Raw genomic sequence first — 22,392 nt, forward strand, 5'->3', positions numbered from 1 at the left:
AGTAACAAAAAAACACAGTTTATGCTCTTCAAATAAAACAGAAATGTGCAAGTTATAAGCAACAGAAAGTTTCCATTTATATATTTGAGGGGGTATTTTCTGACGATATTTTTCTCTTTGACATGAGAAAAGGTTTTAAAAGCAAACCCATGATGCTGACAAACTCATCTCAGGTAAAATCAAACACAGAGCTGCTGATGTTAGACTGAATCTCACGTAGAAACATCTGGGACTGATGCTACAGTAGCTCACCTGCAGTCGATATCATTCCTGAGTGACTTTTCTAGCACTTTTTCTATGCTTAAAGTATCACTCTTGCTGGAGCCCAGTATACACCTTTTTTGACGTTCTTCAAAATCCAAACCTTAACAGGCCTGTCATGCGAGTCACGGTTGTTAAGCTACTACTGAACAATCGCTGCTTGAAGGTTTTAGCAAACTGTCAGTTAATTTGTGCAGTAAAAAAAGGTTTGCATCCACAGCTGTTCACACTTTTCGCATTCTCTGACCACGTCAGTAAGTTTATGGTGGTCGTGGATGCACATGTAGAACAGCTGCATATCTTCGAGGACCTTGAATGTTTTACATGATCATGATAGTATTCTTCAAGCTATCATTATAATTCAGTGTAAACTCAATGCTTTTCCCTGCAGTAGGCCTGAAAGCAGTGCGGGGGCTGCTCTGTTCTGCTCTCCTCTGCTTGCACAAACTCTCATTCTCTCCTTGATACAGGGTTGGAGCTTATTCTGGCAGCAGCAATCAAATTAATAAGTAAACAAGCTAGTAATTGGCTTCAATGAAATATTCAAATGATACGGCTGTTTACCAAAACGGATACTCATCCCGGAATTTCAAGCATTAACCACCCATGCCGATATGACATGTCATTACAAGTACCATCTCTGTCTATCTGCCTTCCTCTAACTTTTACTTTACCCCCACCCCACCCCCTCCTGCATTGGCTTATCAGTGCACTCTGAGGCTGTCTGTGTTAAATGCATGTATTTTCCCTTTGGCTATGATATGATTTAGAATAATATACTGCAGGATACTAACGAATACATGACTGAATTCTCAGGTGTACACTGCGCGCTTTGCAAAATATAGTGTCCTCGCCGTGGCTCCACTAAAACATCGATCTACGTATTTGCCATCGCATGCATTAGATTTCTGTGTTAATCCTTTCATCTTGCAGTCTATGTGTGTATGAGTGCCCATGTATGCTTGTGTGCCTCTGTGATCTTGCTTTCTGTCTAAGCGCAGCATTGCAGAGCACAAGCTGCATACTAACCCAATCATTAAGACATAAATGAGAACATCAGAATCTATCTGCAGTCTCGCACACAGTAGTCCTGAGAGAGAGGCAGAGGGAGGGAGGGAGGGAGGGAGGGAGAGAGGAGGGGGGAGGGCTGACCAATTTATCTTCAGTCTCTCCTTCCTCCTCTTCTAATGTTTGCATCTCCCCATTTCTCTCTCTTGCTCTCCCACTTCCTTTCTTTCTCTGACAGATAGAAGCACAGGGGCGGAATGTGGCCTGGTTGAATATATCAGACTCAGACTTTCTGCCTGTAGTTTTTAGCCTAATTGGGGGCAGCAAAGCAGCTCCGTCTCAGGCTTGGCCCAGACGATGTGACCCCATCAGATTCTGCCATGCCTTTCTAATTTTGTCCTGCATTTCAAACACTGGCCAGTCCTGGCCCACTTTCCTGACCATATGTGTGATAAAAAAGATAACGTCAAAAAAGAACATGAAAGAATGGAAACCTGTGATGGGTAAAAATGGTCGAGGCAGAGATCTACCTATGTGTGCGTCAATGCATGTGAGCTGTGAAAGAGAAGAAATCAGCTGATGCTGCTCTGTAACTAGAGAAATGTGTGCTTGAGAATGGGAGGAAGCCATGCTGAAAGATTTCAAGGTTTGTGGATCAGGTTAATGAGTCACTGAGGTAAAAAAAAAAAAAAAACAGGCACGACTGACCTTTCTGCTCCATGGACACCCTGCACCACTGGGAATTAATCTCACAAGGGTGATGGAATCCTCATTTTCAAACTGCAATCTCTGCAAAAACAGGAGAAAGAGTTCACTGCAGTGACATGTTCCACATATTGTTCCTGATGTGTGTGTGTAGGTGTGTGTACGTGTGTGTGTGTATACTGTATATCTGCATACCTACGTAAACACACATGAACACACCCAAATGTTGCCCTTGAGTTTGCAGCTTCTTTGTGAGCTAATAATATTAAAAATTAATCTTCTCAGTGGCATTGCTGACAAAGCTTGGTTTGTTTGACCTGAGATATTAAAAAAAAAAAAAAAGCCCAAAATAAACACATGCTTTTCCTGTCATGAATTATGTACTTACAGGCCGTTTCGCTCGGCCTTGTCTTGTCTAACCCATCTAAAATAAGAATATTTGCTTTAAATATCATTATACAGTGAAATCTTTGTTTGAAGAGCAGCTTCCCAGACGCAAGCCGAGTCATGACAGCACTTCACTTTACCTTGATAGATTTTTTATTTAAACTGTCATACACACCAGTTTTGTGACTAAACTCACAAATTATTTCAGTGTCTACCAAGTCATCATCAGTCAGCATCAGTGTTTTACAAGAAACTTTTGTCTTATCAAGGTACTGTATCTGTATGTGATGGTCTAAGATTGAGATGGCAAAGGGATCTATAATCTGAGATTAATGAAGAGGCTTGGAAGAATATTATCTCAAAAATAGGATGGGCAACTAGAGATGCGAGAAGCAAATTTATCCACTATAAAACTGTACATAGATATTATTTTACACCTTCAAGGTTATTCAAAATGGGCTTGTTACAAACTGATACTTGCTGGAAATGTGGAACAGACACGTGTACGTATCTCCATTGTTTCTGGGAATGTCCTTTAGTTTTCTCATTTTGGACTGAAGCTATCAAAAACTTGGAAAAATGGACAGGCTTGTCTATCCCAATTGTGCCTCAGTTGTGCTTGCTGGGAGACGCATCTCTCATGCCCCCCCGAGCGTACGAAAGAAATGTCCGGCTTGGTGGTCGCTGCATTTGTGGTGGCTGCCAGACTAATCCTGCGGGTTTGGAAGAGCCCTCATAAAATGACAGCTGAGTAGGTGATCTTAGTTGTATTGAAAAGCACTGATATTTCTCTGTTCAAGAGGATCTGCTTGTATATATATTTGATAAACTTTTAAATGAGGCATGTAGCCTAAATTGATTTTATTTTATAATTTCTGGCTTTGATAAATGGTTTGAGTTTTATTTTTTTACAAAAAAAAAAGAAAAAAGAAAATAGATAACATGACTTTTAAACCTGCTTATGGGTATTGGGGTTCAGGTAGTGAAACGATGACCATTGGGCCAAAGGCCGTTGGTTCACTTTATGTAGACACAAGACAAAAAATTTGCATATGCACTGAATTAGAAACATGTAGTGACCTAATTCATGAAACCATCATCACCTCTGCTAGATTTATGATTCAGTCTATAAACTTTTGTCCCAGCTGTGTTCATTCAAGCAATGCCAGCTCGTTTGTTCATAGTGTATCTCATGTAGGCAACAATAGACATTCTAAAGGTTTCAGTGAGACATTTCATTGATGCCTTAGTTTCCATAGAGATGATTGCTCTCTCTGCATGAAATACACACACAAATCTATATGTGCACATTTTAAATGGCAAGATATGCTCATTATCAAGTACATGGGTGCATCACAATGTTGTGTGGTAAGATATCAGCTAGATTTCCATCTAAAATGATACTGAATGAAGATGTGGTTGTGATATCAAACGAAGTGCCACAATGACTTTTAAGGCCCAGTGGCAAGCAAAATTTCATGAAATCAACCCAATTTTCGTTAAATTTTCTTGTTGATAAATAAATGTCATTCTGATCAAATATAATCATGAAATGATTTGTTGACAATATAATTTTAACGCCGTGAAATCACATAATTTGGGTAATTGATTCTAACACTTCACTGTTTAATTTAATTGTGTTTAATTTGGTTCAATATTCAATATGATAACATTTTATTCAATTCACACTTTAATTTGCCAGCTTTTTAACTGAGTCAGTCTCTGATTTAGCATTTTTGTCACCTCAAACTAATTCCAAGGACATGTGTAGCAAAATATGCCTCCAAATTGCTCACTGTGAGCCATTTTACTTACATTAACCTGTAAGAATGATTATTTTGGTAAGAAAGAAGAAAAAGATTGCATCCGCATATTATCATGAAAGCCCGACTAAATATAACTCCCAAATCACTTACTTATATCTTCAAACACAAAGTTCTATTCGTGTGAATTTAAGAACAGCCTTTTTCTCTAGGTTTTAATGCACAACGTGGCATTTGCAGGAAGGCGTTTTACTACAGCTGAGGCCAATACACCATCATCACTTCAATAATAATCACCGAGTTAGAAAACTGACCTCACACCTCTCTGACACAGTGTCAGACACAGTCTGAGCTTTATAATAACAGAACTGAAAAATGTTTAAAGCATTACATTTTATTCTACAGCATTACCTTCTGATCTGGTCATTCTGTGTCAGCAAGCTCAATTTTCTTTGTGGTTTGGCATTTATAATGCTCAGAGGCAAACCTCTAGTCAGTGGAGCTGGCCTTAGTTCAGCGTATGTGTGATGTACTTTAGCAGCTGCTCAACCGGCCCAGACAAGAATTCCATTATCAATAACTCCTCAACTCTGTTAGCTGTTCATCTGATAATTAAACAGCAGATAGTTCTGGTTGTCCACTGTGTACCAAGGGGCCGTGCATGTCATGTCTATGCTTGTGCTTTTGCATGTACTTTTATATGTGCAGTGAGATGGATGTCACTTGTTTTTGTACTATACATAAGCCCCTCACAGGAATATGCCTTCAAATTAATCAGAAAGGTTCCACAATGACAGCACCTTATTTCTATGATTTTAAAGGCTACACATTGGATTACACTTTATTGTATTGCATATCCAAATTCATGTAGATACACTTGTCATTTATGATCCTCAATCTAACTCAGTAACCACTAGTCAAAAAGTGAAAGTACATTTGTTGAAATGCTTGTCTATTTTATTAAAAATCAAATACTTACCTCTGATTTACAGAAATATTCTAACCCTTTACAGGGGCAGAAACTATGATTTTCATAACTTTTGCTAATAATATTCTAAATAAGCAAAATAACAAATAATTAAATCTGTCAAATAAATGTAGTGAAGTCAAAATAATATATTTAATTACTTTTCACCACAATTTGTCCCAATATAAACCAAACTGCAGCCTGTGAGGCAGAAAAATTGTCAACAACAAAGCACCAAAAACGACAGTTCCTCAAATGGCCACTAGAGGATCCAAAAATGAGTCAATCCCCATAGACCCCCAAATTAAAATGTCCAACTTTACAGCAGAAATAAAATCCTCTACAGACTGGTGCAAAAGGGGTTTTGGTCTCTATAGCTAATTTCCTTGTTAATTTCAACTGTACAGCAGGAGAATTTTTTATAAGGTTTAAAGTTACTTTATTTATACCCGTGGGAAGATTGGTTTTGCAGAAAAAATTATTGCATTTGGAATCCAATTACATGACACACATTGAACCTGACAGGCAGGTACTTGATCGAGTGACAAGACAAAAAAAGTGCTCAGTGTTTCGCCATTAAGTCATCAGTTTAAATTTCATTAAGGCTCAAAGTTATGCATTGTGAAGGACAGTCTATGCCCCAGAAACATTTGCATGGCCTGCCTTAGCTTCGGTCCCATTCCACGTCTTTGCTCAATTATGGATTAGCTGGGAGTAAAGTAAAGTGAATTTTAACTTAATGGACAGCAGGAATAAACCTGGCATTGGCTGTACAATTCACACAGCTTTCACATGCTTCCACCTTAACAGCCTCCTTGTTGGAGAAAAAGGCAATGTACATTATGATTCTTTTTAGGTCACAATATATACGACTTCAGGCGCTATAATCAAAATTGACAATACAATGCAATACAATGTGCTGTATGATTTGTATGCTATGACCAATTCATTTTGTTTTACATGTAGGTCATTTCTAAGAAACTGCCACTATTTCTTGAAAAGAATAATCGACAGGAGTGCAGTGCAGTAACTGCTCTGTGTCATTATATTTCAATTTAAATGTATCTGTTTGAAGGTTTAGCAACAACGTATTAACTTGAAAAATGTTATTCACATTTTTAAAGTGAACATTATTTGATAAAAATAGTGTAGAATGAAGCTTAGGCAGTAACTGTCACACTGCACTATAGCAACAGGAGTTGTTGACTAAATCAGAAACAATGAGAACACAAACAGAACACAGACAGTAAAGAACCGTGTGACCTTGGAGTTCTAAGGTTTGATCTGCTAAGGCTTTACAGAAATCAGTGATTTTGATGGAACAGGTTGACTGTCAGTCTTGCTTTGTTTTAGTACACAGAAGAATACACAAAGAAGAAGTGATTTCTTCATTTGCTGATGTTTTCTGTCTTTCTTCTGCATCTTTTCCGTATGTTACTGTTCCATTTCTAGTGTCATTAGTGTCTGGTTTGATCATTATTGTGAGGCTGATGCAGTACATAGGCTCTAAACTGACACAAACCTTGTTGGGGGTATGATATGTTTGCATTCCATCAAAAATGTTCAACAATTAGCCAACTATAAACTTGAATTTATCTTGGATTCATACATATTTTTGTCTTTCATTTTCACATTTTCTTCCACACCAGTGGATTTCTTAAATATAAATGTTGCACCATGCCCGGAAACAGTACAATTAACATCCAGGTCCGTTTGAAAGAGGGACCCTTGAGTCCAGATCAGGTGTGTCTGAGGTGTGGAAGCTCATGAAAATCAGGAAGTGTACCGCTGTTGAGGATGTGACATCAATATTGCTTGACTTTGTGTACATTTGAGACAATTTGCAGGCAGACCATTAGAGGATTGACTTATAGATTATAGAGAATCAGTCTCTGCTTTCAGATTTTTTAGGTTTTTAATGCACAAAAGTTACTATAAACCTGCCACATATTAATAACCTGTCAAATAAAGATTAATGTGAGTTACTAATTTTTGATAAGAATATGAGCTAGAACCGGAATTCTTGAATTAAGAAGGAAAATTTGTGGCGTTTTATGCCTGGATGTTCCGAAATATGTGGCTCTTAAACGTCTAGCATTTACTGCACCACACTGCGATGGGCTGGTGTGCAGAGCAGCCAGTACGTTTGCCTGCTTCTCAGTGTCTTTCTTTCTGCATTACTTGAGGGATCTGTGTGCTGTAATGGGCATATTTAGCAGCAGGAGCACATCTTCATTTTTAGATAAGGTGAGGGTGTTACTGCCTCTCACTTTCTGCTTAGCCTTGCTGTGTCATGTGACCTCTTCATTAATAGTGCTGCAGACCAACAGACTGAATTTCCTTTAAGTCTTGCGGATGCTTTCTGTTTCCTGTCCCATCACCTTATACTTTTCTGCCGTCAGTGGTCACTACCTTTATATCAGGCTTTTTAATTAAAAGATGCAGCTTTTTTTCTCCTCCTCTGTTGCTTTGAAGAAAGCCTTGATTCCCCCCCTCCCCAACCAAACGCAGAGATAAACTTCAGCGACAACCTTTGAAGATTCCTCCCTCCTTTCTCTCTGACTTTATCTCTCACGCCTGTGCCAGACGAACCTGGATGGAATGGATTCTTTTTTTTATGCAGATGTGACGAGCAAAACATCTGACGGAGTAATGCAGAGGTTTTGTGGACGTGCATGCACACATATGCAGGTTTGCATGCACTATCTGCAGTGTAGCATTCACAGATCTGAACTTTCAAAGCTGCATGTGCTGCAGATGCACACTGTGTGCTTATCTAATGTATAAAGAGTGCTTAGTTGGAGGGCAATTTAGGATATGAGCTCTATTTTTTTAGCCCCCCTCTGAGAGGCTCCACAGGGCCTGACATGGTCGGTCCAGCTGGGTCAGCGGCACCCATGGGAGTAGAACCCTCGAATAACAAGCTACTGACAACTGGAGGCTATTAGTACTATAAAGGCCTACTGACACCGCAGTCCCTCCTTGTCCATTTCCAAGTCTTTGTCTCATTCACTCTTTATCTACATGCCTGTCTGAGTCAGTACCAGAGAAATAGCACAGCAAAGCTGGAAGGAGCGCTACCACAGTGTGTGTCTGAAGGTGAGTATGTATATCTGTTATGTCTCTGCTGGCAACCTTGCACCAACCCCCCCTTCTAGGCCATTTTTCATCCAGCTGCTGCAGTACACACTGCAGAGGGAGACAGGAGGGGGGTAGAGTGGGGTGAGGTGGGGTAGGAGGGGGCATGGATATCAGCAGGAAAGATTGCAGTGCTGCGAGAAGGGGATTTTTTTTTTTGCGGCAATACCGCGCGGTTACGGCAAACAGTTTGTTGTTGAGATTACTTGCATTATTTGAAAGGTGTGCATGGCTGGGGATGCAGTAATGGGACCCCACAAAGACAGAGAGAGTCGACAACTGAGCTGCAGGTACACACACATACAGCACATGCAGCCATGGTCTGGTAGAACTAACAGCAGGCTGCAGAACTGCAGTGGGTGTTGATTCATCACTCTCACTCACAGTAGGCCCATCTTGCTGATAATTATCTTTGTCAAATTAATTATCAGTGTAAGTGTCAGTGTGACAGTGCCGATGAATTACATCCAGATAACCTTGATTAATCAACAAAATGAGTTTTGGGGCAAATGTTTTGTGCATATGGATGTCCCCCCTGTAGAAAATGTCCTCTCCCATTTTCATCCATCTTCATCTTCTCACATCAATTATTCCTCTTCCTCTCACAGCCACTGTCTCTACTCATTTTGTTCTTCTAGAGGAGCTGCTCTTCCTCTTATCTTCTGAGTCAGAAAACAAAGCTGTCTGCCTACAGTATGCACAATCACCATACAGAGCAGCTGAGCTGTGACTGTAAACTTTGGTCCAGACTGAAATATCCAAACAAGTATTAAACAGATTGCCATGAAATTTTGTACAGACATTATGGTTGGTAGAATGATGAATCCCAATGACTTTGACGATCTCCTGACTTTTCCTCCTGCATTACCATTTGGAATTTGGTTTATATGTACAAATATTTACTGTATGTCTTCATAAGTTGAATAAATTAGCAATGTCATCATGAAAAAATCTGAATTTGACCACTACTTTGGTTTATGAGCAAATGCCTTCAACACAGAATACATTTTTATTAGCCACAGCTGTTCTTTGTGTTTAGTACAAATGATCCAACATTAGTTCACTACACTAAAAAGGTAAACATAGTGAACTGCAAATCAACACAATAGCATACAAAATACTGGCATATAACTGAAAGCACGACTGCCTGATTACAGCCTCTGTGTACTTTTATCATGTCCTCTAATTAATGCTCTTTCATTCCTTTCCACTGGACAAGACGGTCTGCTCTTCACCTCATATGACTTGTACTGTATGAAATATTTTTTGTCGTCTCTTTACTATAGACAGGTCAGAAATAACCTTTCAGAGACCAGTTTTTGCCCTCGTGATCTAATTATTCGGGGCACGCGGTCTAACCTTTAAATCAAATCCCACATATGTGTGTTTAAAAGCAAAGCCCAGAGTAAGTAATAAAAGAGCAGCACACAGAGAATAAAGTGCGATTCACGGAGGCCAGTAATGAATGCAGCGTGCGGATGAATAGGGTGCAATGTGTGCTTACAAAACCTAGAAAGTTAACCCAAATTTGTGGTTAGAGGACTGAAAGGACGAGGAGAGGCAAGTTCAGGAGAGAAACCAGTTTAATAGGCTGAGGCCCAAATTACTCTCTTCCCCTACACTGCCTAATGGGTCACACTAAGCACATACACAGCAGACAGAGAGCGAGAGTGGGGGACCTAATACAGTTGTCACCCTAACAGACTTAAAGTTACACACAATTGGTTCAGTAATTGCACCATTTCAACGCAAGTCCTGTTTGTAAGGCATGTGTGAGGGGAACTTGGGGAAGTTTTTCAAGTGGTGCAGACACAATGATGAACCTGAAAGGGACCATCTCTAGTACACACTATTGGAAGCAGCGAACACCTCCCTGCACAGAGGAAATTCATCCTTTCATTATTAATTCACACACTGTCATGACCGTATCTTTCATTCATAAATTTTTCATGTAACCCCTGTACTGCTGCTATTTTGTGATTCCGCACTCTTGAAGCTTGTTGTATTTTCTCCTGTTCGCTGAGGATCACACTACACCAAAATGTGGCCTGTCAAACGTCTCAGCGTGACAGTCTCTTGAGCCATTCGCTCTGTTACTGTCACATGTCCCTCTCGGTTTTTATGTATTTATTCAGATACGTTTACTCTTCTATTTATTAACCTCACTCAACACTGTATGTCCTTGGTGTGCAATAATTAGCCTGGGTTTTTGCTTAACAAATGTGCAGCCGATTTTAAAAGACACAAGGACATGTTGCTAAGTGTGTGTGGTTGTGTGTACATGTGTTTTTGTTACGTATCAGCACAAGCAGCAGGTGGGTCATTATTGAGAAACCCGGCCCCATGTGTGCACACAGTCACCCAAATGTAACATGAATGTAATTGAATAGGTGTGAATGCTTTCTACTTCACTTCAGTCAATGAATTGGGATGTAGCTCCAGCCTTTTGCTCATGCCTTTTTACTATTGCATTCTTTCCTCTAACCATCTTGGCTAAACATGTCTGTTTATTTCATGTCTGCCTTGTTGTTAGGATCATTAGTTATGTTACATTTCCTCAACCTAACTGCTGTTGACACGTTTTGCATGTTTGCCAGGTATCAGCGCCTCAGGCTAGGCAGTATAAACACATGCATTAATTCACTGTACACACAGGCCAATGCACATATATCCAACAGCTAATTAAATGTTATCTGCACAACTTAGCATGATAGCAGTGCGGGGATATTGGACTGATGTGCTTTTCTTTGCAGAGTTCAGTGGTTTGCTGTTCCTTTCGTGTTTGCATTCACGCTTGGTTACATTCATTGACTTACCGGTGTGTTTAGCCATGCACACATTTGTTTGCGTATGTGAATGTGGACGTTGTTTTACAGATTATACTCGGTGTAACCTTTGCTATTTGACCCCTCAGTTCCGTATTTATGTGGAACTCCCATGAGGCATTGCTACTGCTGCTGCAGGAATTAAGGGGATAGCTTACAAGCTGGCTCCCTCTAAAGAGCACCCTCTGTTTGACCCTTTCTATCTCTGACAGCCTTAGTGTCACTGCTTGAATGGACTGCTCATTTCATCCAACACTGCAGAGAGCATGCAGACTTATAAGCTCTGCTTCTCTGGACAAGATATGGGATTTTTTTCCTTCAGTGGACAGTATATAGGGTCCATCAATTATTTTCAATATGAACACATTAAAATCAAGAGAGAAAAAGAGGCAATTGGGTGCTTTTGCACAAAGCACTATAGAAGCAGGAAACAGAACTTTTTGCTGCATGTAGATGAAATCGAAAGTAATAATCAGTTTTATAACAGAGTAAATATCTTAGAATAAAAGAAAACAGATGTTTTTTCTTTTTTAAAAATGGATAAAAGACCTAACTTGGACTCATTCAGTCTTCATCATTGCCTTCATTGAATTCTGACACAATTTGGAAATAATCAAATACAACTGTATTGTGTTCTGCACATGTCCTAGTCCATTATGTAATACAAGGATCATTTAAGTCAACAGAGCAGAAAAGAGGATGAAGGACAACAGAATTATGTGCTAATTGCATTTAAAAAGGCGGCTCGTGAGATCTTGCATATATTTATGCTGCTGTACTGTACAGTATGTTAAAGAAGAATGAGTTGGAGTCATTTTTGTGGGCTACCAGCCCCCTCAGCCTCTGTCAGCAGTTTAGCTACAATCACAAATCGAGATAAAACATTAAAGACCTGGCACTGACAAGGCAGGGCCATCCGGGGCCACTTAAAACCAATACCATGGGGCAGGGTATAAGGCCTTCCATCAATTACAACCTTATTAGCCTAATCGTAATGAAATAATCCAATTCAGAAGACAGCTGAGTCTCAAGTCTGCAGATCACCAACAGGCAAGTGAACCAGCAGAAAGTAGGGTTGGGAGGGGGTTGTAACAACATTTTGATACTTTCGGATTACAAAATTGATATGCACTGGAGAGCTGAAGAATAGATTGAAGTATCAGTTAAATTTTATTTATTTTACTTTTCTCAGCATTTCAATCACAAGAAACAAACAAGTTTCCTGACTCACCTTTGCTGTGATTACTAGCACCAACACCTCAGAGCTGACAGACTGATGTTAGATATTAGAAATTCCAGTTGCATTCATTTTCTTCAAGATCATTTCGACTCTTTTCCATGAATATCTCCCTTTTTATAAATCTGATGATTTCTCATTAATGGAATCAGAAAAACAATGCAGAGAAGCTGCTTTATTTTTACTCAAGTTGAAACACTTTAATCTGGTGTTTTCACCTAGATTTGCAATACCTGTTGCTAACATGCTTGTGTTCATCAGAATCCTCATCTTTCCATCCATTTTGTTGTTTACAAGCCTCCTCTTTGGATTGTAAATTCCTAGAGACTATCTTAGGCACTTGGAAAATGTTCAGCTTCATCCATAAATGTGTTCCTTATCTTAATTAGGACATTCTTTAACATGGCGTCCTTTAATTTACACCCATATATTTGAAAGACATTTTTATTCAAAGCCACATGTATTTTCCTTATGCATGGAATGCATTTTGCTATTTGTAGCCTTTTAAGGGACTATGAGCTCTTCATCCTGATCAGTTATTCTACTTTGTCTAAAGTGAAAACAAGTCATGCCTATAAGCACTTTTTAAGGAATTTTTTTCTGTTGTAATTTATTTCCAGTCAGATGTTTTTACCTTATACTTAGATCTTATTTACCACTTAGATTCTCCAACATAGCACTGGAAAACAGTCTGAGCTTTACTATTAATTTATGTAAGCTGTTTTTGATTCTGAGCTGCTTTATGTGATGCTGATGCAGTTTTTTGTTAATGCAAACTTAAACATATCTTTATCTTATTTAGGTTAAAGGTTTTAGGTTATATTGTATAGCATTAATTCCATCAATACAACACAATCATGTCACATCTACTTGATTGGCAATTCCTGTCCTTGTATCATTTTAATATAAAACATCTGCAGAAAATATGTTGGCAGACACTTAAATGTCTTACTATTACCAATTAGTGAGTTAAAACAACAGGAAAAGAGATACATATGCAATTCCTGGAATTATGTGGAATCAATCTGCCAATAGAACTGCCAATGAAATGGTCCATTCTTGTCTGTTTGGTACATTTACGCAACACTGACCCTGCTTATTGTGCACTATCCCATCTAAATATTTAACTAAGTGAAGCAAAGATTCGAGCTTTTCTTTGATATGTTGTCTTCAAGGCAATCTGAGCTGCAAATATTTGAAATTTGATTATTAATATTATGACTCAGGCATTATTTAAAACTGCATTTAGTCAGATTTTTTCAAGTATGCTTCCACCATGGGGCCTATAATGTGGGAGTGCCCTCAGTGGGAGAGATAACACAGTGACAAGTGTTAAGACAAGGAAAGCGGATGAGAGATGTAAAAGGAAGTGAAAGGTGATGGAAAAAGGGGAATAAAAATTTGAGAGCCAGCTGGCTGACCTCTAACTCACTGAGTCTGTGATTGAGGAGAAGGCAGTATTTTATTCTCTCCCCAAGGGGGCCGAGAGAACACAAAAGTTACATAAAGGAGAAAGAGTCCATCCTACCACTGTGTCTATCAAGATACTCCTTTCCCTACCTCTTTCACTCAGATATTCGACAGGCGGACGATAAATTAGCGGTCACGCTTCTACAGTGGACTGATGTTTGATGGATCTCGTATGCAGCAGCAGTGGGCTTCACTAACTGGGGCTGAGTGCAAAAGGACATGACGGTGTGGCAAAGGGCCAAAATGAGCTGAGGTTTTTACAGCACATCTCTTGCATTTCAGACAGATGCTCTGCTGACTGACGTGCTCAGAGACCTGGGCTTGTGGGCTGCCTATAGGTGCCACATAAATGTAACCTGCTGTAGCTCTGTACTGTAAATAACCAGCAGTAACATTATCTTGAATTGTGATATAGATAAATGTGAAACAGATGGGCTCCCTGGGCTCAAATCAATGCTAAAAGATTGCATTACATGATGCTAAAAGACAGTCCTTCTAGTTGTTATGGATTATTCAGCTTTTCATTTTGCGTCATAAGTCTATGGCAAATGACCAGACAGACCTTGACTTTAACATCATTTTCTGAGATTCTGCTGAGTTGGGAAAATGTCTGACAGATACCAAAACAGACACCACTTTACAGTCATTGCCAGTGACATTGCTAATGTAATGTGATATGTTGCTGAATGAGAGGAAACCTGGCGTTTCACTCAGTTTGTCTTTATCTTCCCAAGTTGACAGCTGCAGGATGAACAGTTATCCAAACGCCCAGGGACAGGGGGGCATGGAAATGTGTTGCACAAGCATAATGCAAAACAGTGCAGCCTCACACTTTCTTGGACAGTCTTTCTTCACACACACATACAGTAGATGCAGTACAGTGCAAAAGTGGTCAGTGCTCAAGCACAGAAAGGAAGCTTTCAGGAATAATGCAATCATTTTTTACTTATCAGTTCATTCTGTATCAAGTCCAGAAACAGAAATATAGAAATAATGTTGCTTTTAACCCTCTGAATCTAAAACCCCCTGATGTATTTAAAAGACATGTTGTTTTTTTTAAAACTGCCAAAATTACATCATTTATCAGAGCTGGACTTTCTGACAGTCCTTAAACTACTCATCAGCTGTTTCATCACCAAATCTAAGTTTAAATCCATGATATTTCATCAAAATCTGCAAAAATAAGTTTCATGTTATAAAAAACAAAACAAGACATAACATTTGCAGTCCTCAGTCCAACCAGGAAGCCATGACTGAATCATCTGTAACCAAAACACTCATGTGACAAAAAGTCAGGGACTCTTTGGTTTAACTGATGTGTTTACACAAAGCAGAGACCAGTTGGAAACAACTTAAAAATATGCAAAGAGTAAAACAACTTTAGTATGTGGAGTTACCATTTTCCCTATTATTGGCAACAACTGTAGGCATTTTTATTTATTTATGATGCATGGCATTATAACTGCCTTGTCCTGCACAGAGGACATTTTCTTAATTATGTCTACTTTCAGCCATGGATCTGCTGTTTTAATAAAGGTGAAGGACTTTATATTGCAGTGGAGCCCACAATGAGTAAAACTGTGACAGGAGGAAATATCTGTCAGAAACTGCTTGAAGTTTAGCTGGTTATACAGTTAAACCAGTCCCTGTGCAGTGTTTTATGACAGGTAGGTTATATAAAGCATTTGGGAGAACTTTCCTCAGTCCTTCTATGGATTTAGGCTGTCTCTGCTGTTTCTGTCTCTTAATGTCATCCCAGACTGACTTGATAATGTTGAGGTCATGTCTCTCTGAGGGCCATACCAGCTGTTGCAGGATATTGTGCTCTTCCTGTTGTTGCAGATAACTCTTTATGACTCTGGCTGCATATAAAGGCTGATAGTCACTCTGCAGAATGAATTCAGGACCAATCAGATGCCTCCTTGAATGAAAATCTAAACATCGAAGCGGCCTGAAACTTTTGACAGTATTGTGCATCTGTAGAAATGTACATATGGGGTGTTAAGAATCTAGAAATAGCAGCTGAATGTTTGCTAGACATTGCAGAAGGTCATGTGACCATATTTTGATACCATGACATTCATATATTGATAGCTGATAAGAGAGAAGGGCAGTGTGTGTGTGTGTGTGTGTGTGTGTGTGTGTGTGTGTGTGTGTGTGATGTCGCCAGGAACAAGCCTTATCTTTAGCTGGAAATCTAATTATTAGCACACAGCAATTTACTCTGCAGTAAATTGTTCAGAATGTGTGCGTGTGTTCGGTCACATGTTCGCTCATGTATATATTACATGCCTCTCAGTCTGTTATATGCATGACAGATGATACAACTCATCAGGTCCTCTATCGCCGTGAAGCAATATTTATATTATGATATTACACATTTCAGACACTAGAGGATGGCATGTCAGACAGACCGTTATAAGCTCAAAGGATATTTGAGCAGCAGACAATCGCTGCTTGTCACAATGAAGACGACATTTTAACCTAATACGTGCTCACCTAAATTGGAAATAATCCGCAAACATGAATCGCAGAAGTGTGATTTCGGCACAGCTATCTGATATATTAGCAACAATAAAATCATAATACGACAATTTAATTATTTCTTCCACAATTTCATCACGCATTCCGTCGCCTTTTGTGCCTTTTACTTATTTATATCCAGAATAATGTGTTAAATGAAACAAAAGTGTATATTAATGTGATATCACTAAGCAGGGTGAACAAAAGTGAGAATGTTTAAGAGGAGCACCAGAAGGTTCTGAAAATCATCAGCATAAAATATGATAAAATGATATGTGATGACAAACATATCACTACTATTATCACCATTAGTTCCTAAACATAAGCTGTAATGTGTGTTATTTAACCCTTTGGGTGTGTGCGTATAAGAAATAGGCATTGAAAACTCTATTTTTAGTTGCCCGTCTTCTCCAATTTTGATTTGTGCATCAACCTATTAATATATTTCATCATTATTCTGTGCTTATGGAGCAATATTGTCTCTCTTGTGTGTCCAGCCACTGCATGTTTCATTCACAAGAGACTTTTTATTACTATCATGCAGCACAGAGAAAGCACACGTGATATATGATATCAACATACAGGTCTTGCTGTCTACACACCCACACATACACAGACACACACAGGCAACATGTAAGCAGTATGTCTACATGCAGCAGCGATATGATCTGTGGTTTGGTGCACTGTTTTTAGGCTCGATGATTAGCTCACAGCAGGTGCTAGCTTGCCTCACAGTCCCTGGAGTGCTTCACAGGAAATACCAGCTAATTGCTGCAGGTGATAATACCACACAATGAGGCGACTCTCTTATCACATGAGAAAAGGAAGAATGAGGTGCTAAGTAAATCATTTGTCCCCACTTGCGCACTCACAGAAACAAGAAAATGGGTGAGAAAATTCACCAAATTACCTCAAACAAACAGTAACATTGTGTATTAAAGGCCCTGTTTTGATCAAATACTGTACATTTCAGCTCACCTCACCTACATGTTAAAATAGTAATATACAGTGTAATTTGTTTTAGCAGAGGCGTCAGTGTTGTTGACTAATTTCCATCTGCCGTGCTTCACGAATGTTATTGATGTTAACTTTATTAACGCTGAGAGGAAACTTCTAGTTTTTGGATCCAGACCAGTCGATCAGAGTTAGTTCAATCAACTCTGATTATGTTTGCTCTGAATTAAGTGTGTGCATGGTGAATGAACAAAAGCCATCATCAATGGAGCTCCAATATTATGATTCACCATGGCAACGGGTAAATACAGAGTAGAGCCTCCATTTTAATCCAGTGTAGGTAGAAATATTACATGTGTCAATTTATCTATAAAAAATGCAGCAGTGAGAGTCTGAATTGGAAAAAAAAGAGTTAAGAAGTTAACACTGTTACATTTCATTCACTGTGGTCCACTTAATCATCATTTGGCAGACTTGAATGTCTTTCATGGATGAGAAAGTGCTGGAATCTGACAATGTAATGCACATTCAATATTTAAATAGTTTTCAGCTGCAAGCTAATTGGGATAAAACACAGGTGCAGCAACTGAAGATGAGAATATATATCAAACATGTCAAATATAGGTATATATATAGACCCGTGATTGTTTCCCTATAGCCTGAGCTAATAATACTGATTCTGGAAACAGTGTAAAGTCTATTTTTGCAGTCAAAACCTTCTGAATGTAATAACTATATTTAAACATGCAGTAAATGTAAACACAATATCTTAAATAGAAATTACGGTCAGCCTTATTCCACATATAGCCATTCAGTGCATTTGCACACCATAATTGCCTATTTTTATAGTTCATGGCTGAGACTGCATTCCCCACACAGGTGTTAAATTGCATACCCACACACACACAGACACACACACACACGCACACACCTCCACACACACACAAGAGTTCCACTGATGAATGCATGCATGGACTGGATGGGATGTACGGTGGATAATGTTACATGAAATGCACGCATGGATGAGTTTGTGCATTTTACATTACGGTGGAACACTGTTTACTGTCTTATGTGATCTTCTTTATTAAAAGAAGATGAATCCACTCAGACTGTGGTTTGTCTGCTGTAAACAGACTTTTTCTCTTGCATTTCTGGCACAGAGACGTATATTTGTTTGCTGATACTCACTTAAAAAAAAAATGAAAACCCCCATGCTGAGGTAAACAAATTATTTAGCAATGCACTTGGATTTCATTACTTTGTATTTTGAGAGTAGGTTAAAATCTGAGTTGTTAATTTTGGTTTGTGATGCTGGTACTAATATATTTAAAACCACTTGCTGGCACTCTAATACCTTTAAAATTTAGCACTTCACGGCAATATCTACTGCGTGTTTCACTGCCAAAAGATCACATGTAACAAAAAAAATTATCCTTCAGTGCAATGCAGCCGCAGTACACAGCAGTATTTATTTTGAAGAGGTGGTTTGTTATATTCTGTATTGTCTGACAAAGTGATGACTGCCCAGCAACATACCACATTCATTAATCAGTGGATATTAGGATCACCGGGATATCTGCTCAGTCCTGTATGAATCAATAGCTGTAGAGGTCATGATGATGCATGTGAGAGAGTGCATGTGTGCATCATCCAAGGCAAACCCTCCCTAACCCGTCGATATCCTCTCACCTCTCTGTCTTCCACCTAGATGGTTTATAAGCCCTGGCTGTGTTCTCAGTACTTCCAGACCACCCAGATGCACTGCAGCAAGCGAATCCCCTGTGGTCAGTACTGCCTGGAGGTGCAACAGCGGTGCCCCTTCGTCCTGCCCGACAACGATGATCTCATTCACGGAGGCAGCCCCAGTTTTATATGCACAGGTACAAAATAATCACACATTTTTACGCGTCATTCTGTTTGTAATCTTCGTGTTTATTCCCTCTCAGACTGTCTTTCTTTAAAGATTGGCCTCACTAGAGCGCATGCTGGTGCCCAGTGAAACTTTACTTCTTCACCAGTAGTCTATAAGCAGCTGGTCTGAAGTGTTTTGTTGATTATTTGACAGATAAAAGAACGTTACTTCCTTAAATCCTGGGAATCAAAGCTACAGGTAACAAGTTTCTCTAATCTCTGCTGCTAGCAGTACAAAGAGTGAACACGTGTTCAGAGTATCTCACTCAGTATTACTTCAGTGGGACACCAAACCACTGATGGACACACAGAAAACACTTGTGACTTTACAGTTACAGGATGTTCTGTCGAATCATCTGGCCAACAGGGCAATACACCATAACAACAAATTATTGCCAGTTGCTCACAGCAGCAAGGCACAGCTGCACAGTGGGCCTCTTTGGGTCTAATTCCATCCTGAACTTCTTTTCCACCAGACATTCGAGGTGCTTTAATTCCTTAACGCTAACGTCCAGGATGTTTCCCCATGGATAAAAGTTTAGCATGGAGTTTTGTTTAACCACAACCTGGGCATCATCATCAGTCCATCGAACATAAAACATCTTCAGCAGCTCCATCCTGATTACCATTGGCCACAACTTGAAGCAGATTTTTAAGAATGTCAGGTGTGGAAGACTGTTAGCACACTTGACCAACTAGGGACATTTAGGACTAAAGCCCTCACTGAACAGCTTCATCCTTCAGAAATAACTACCTCCACAGCAGAGACTTTTAGGGGGTAAAACTCTAGGACCAAATTTAGACCCCAATTGCTTAAACAGAGAGACTAGGAGGACTGAGTTCCTGAACAATTACTTGTGGAAACACACATTCTTTAGCCCAATGTTAGCGAATACAATGACCCAGAACACACATAGAGGCAAATATGCATTCATTTAAATCCTAACTAAATGATTAAACGTGTCAGAATCAGTCATCAGTCAACATGTTTAAGGGAAGAGAGTCCCCACAATACGACTGTGTGAACAGATTCTTGCACTCAAGAACATGATTAATACAAGGACTTGTATCACATGCTGATGCTGCCCTCTGGTGGCTATATTGATCATTAGGTTACATTTACACAAAGTATAAAGAAATTTAAAGTACAATGTTTAAGTTGTCAGGTTATGTGTCTTTTGGTACTGGTAATTTTAAATATTTGTTATGAAGAATACCGAATCAGTCCACAGCTGTCGCTCACTGATATTGAAAGTTAAGGCTGTGAATAATCTATAATTTGTCTCATAAAAAAGTCTAATACCACTGTTGTGTTAGTCCATTCGTAAATAATTTTTTTCTTTAATTTGGCAGTCTGTCTGTAACTATCTAATTGATTAATTTTGCTAAAAAATATCCCTGCAGTTTGGAATTTCAGGAATTTTAGTTATTATCGCATGATATTATTAAAAGAGACATTGATAATATATCAGAGAAGAATATTATCAGCTATGGTTTAAACCATAGAGTGAGTATTAACAGCAACAGGATGGTGTGCGTGACTTCTGTACAGTAAAACAGTCTTACCAGTGGCAGTCTGTGATGATTGGCTGAGAAGCCAACACGTGGATAAGGAATCGCAGTCCAAGTGGATTTCATTTACAGCAGTGGATCCAGTGCAGATATTTGTAGTGAAAAATTGTTGGCCAAGACAGAAGCAAAAAATGGGAAAAATCCTAAATAAAATAATTTTTTCCTCAAAGATTGTAGAGTACACAAAAGGAAATGGGAAATAGGGCAGAAAACTTAAAGGAAAAAACAAAGAGCCCAGGGCAGGAGCTGTGGGCTGCAGCTGCAGCTGCGCTTCCCTCTTTCAATCAGTCCACTTTTACCCCTCCCTTCTGCCTTTTATACAGGTGGGCTCTACCTACTCAAGACACAAAATCAGTTATCTAATACAAATTGTTCACAAGGGCTGCAATATACAAATTCAGGATATTATCAATTATACATGCTATTAATTCAATTTTTAAATATGTTTTAATCAAAAACAACGGTTTCAATGACAAAAACCCTCAAATGAAACAAAACACCCCCCTACTCCACCACACTTGGTCTCCTCCTCTGTGCATCCCTCTACTTAGACCAGTGGAACGCTCCAGTGCAGGTTTGGCAGTTCCTGTTCAATGACAGCGGAGGAGACAAATGTAAAAGTGAGAAAAGATGAAGAACATTTCAGCAAATAAATGTTTTCAGTGCAGCTGCACCATTTGGTCTTTCTTTTGTACTAACTGCAAAATGTATTAGGCGTGCTTTGAATGTAAACATTTGCAAAATACATCTAAACCAAAAGAAAAGATATCAAACAGGCAAGATGGTGGACAGCCTGCTTCATGTGTGCCTGTGTCTTATTTTAGGCCATGGGCTTCCCCCATTACACAGCCTGTTCCAAATAAATGATTTTCTCTGTGAACACAGCAACAGTGATAAATGATGTAGGCTCTGTTATTAAGTAAGTGAGTGACATGATAGCAGCTATCAGAGCTCCTCAGTCTGCATCTACAGCTTTTGCACACTGTAAATGTGAATGTGTGTCTTCACGGTAGCTGTAAGTGTTGACAAGCAGTAATTACATTGTTCATCTTTTCACACTTAAACTGTTGACAGTTAAACTAGAGAATTAAGCAAGTTCACTCTTCATGTTAGCAAACGCACAGACGGTGACAAACCCCCATGTTGCTTATGATATTGCATTGGTCTATTGTTTGTGATTTTACTCCTCTTTTGGTAATTTCTGATACACAATGTTTTTGCTGGCATATTTAAAAGGCATTTTGCCTTTCTAGGTGCTTTACAAAAAGTATAAAATACTTTATTCTTTGACATTCCCATACATCATGCATTCTCTGAGGTGTAGTAGCAAAGGGAAAGAAAATATAAATATGTGTATATATCGATCAAAATAAAGACTGCTGGATGCACTGCAGTTTTAGAAAACACATGAAAAAGCAAACAAATGAAGAAAACATCTTTACCACTGCATGCTATGTCACACTGAAATGTAAAAGGTGCCGCCACTAGGGCATCATTATTTTCATTCCTGACTGATTAATTAGTTAAAAAATATTGACATAGTCACATATTTTGCTTTGTCCAAACAGCATTTTATAACCCAAAGACATTCGATTAACTATTTTTTAATAGCAAATAGTAATACATGAAAAGGATTTTTGGCATTTTGCCTGGAAAAAGTGATTGACCAGT

General features: G+C 38.9%; 1 protein-coding gene and 1 long non-coding RNA gene across 2 annotated transcripts in view; one reads left to right on the plus strand and one right to left on the minus strand.

Moving 5' to 3' along the window:
• Positions 1-21,576, minus strand: part of LOC111566604 (uncharacterized) — a 79,850-nt gene extending 58,274 nt beyond the window's left edge. Inside the window, exons 1-2 of the long non-coding RNA XR_002746002.3 lie at positions 20,716-21,576; positions 1,978-2,058 (exon numbers count right to left, since the gene is read on the minus strand). This is a non-coding gene — a long non-coding RNA (uncharacterized LOC111566604). The remainder of the gene's footprint in view (positions 1-1,977; positions 2,059-20,715) is intronic.
• LOC111566603 (NALCN channel auxiliary factor 1) overlaps positions 1-22,392 on the plus strand; it is a 91,773-nt gene that overhangs the window by 63,214 nt on the left and 6,167 nt on the right. Inside the window, exon 2 of the mRNA XM_023267292.3 lies at positions 18,947-19,118. Within this exon, the coding sequence (XP_023123060.1) occupies positions 18,947-19,118 (172 nt within the window). The remainder of the gene's footprint in view (positions 1-18,946; positions 19,119-22,392) is intronic.

This window comes from Amphiprion ocellaris, chromosome 11 (genome assembly GCF_022539595.1).
Source record: "Amphiprion ocellaris isolate individual 3 ecotype Okinawa chromosome 11, ASM2253959v1, whole genome shotgun sequence".
Taxonomy (NCBI): domain Eukaryota; kingdom Metazoa; phylum Chordata; class Actinopteri; family Pomacentridae; genus Amphiprion; species Amphiprion ocellaris.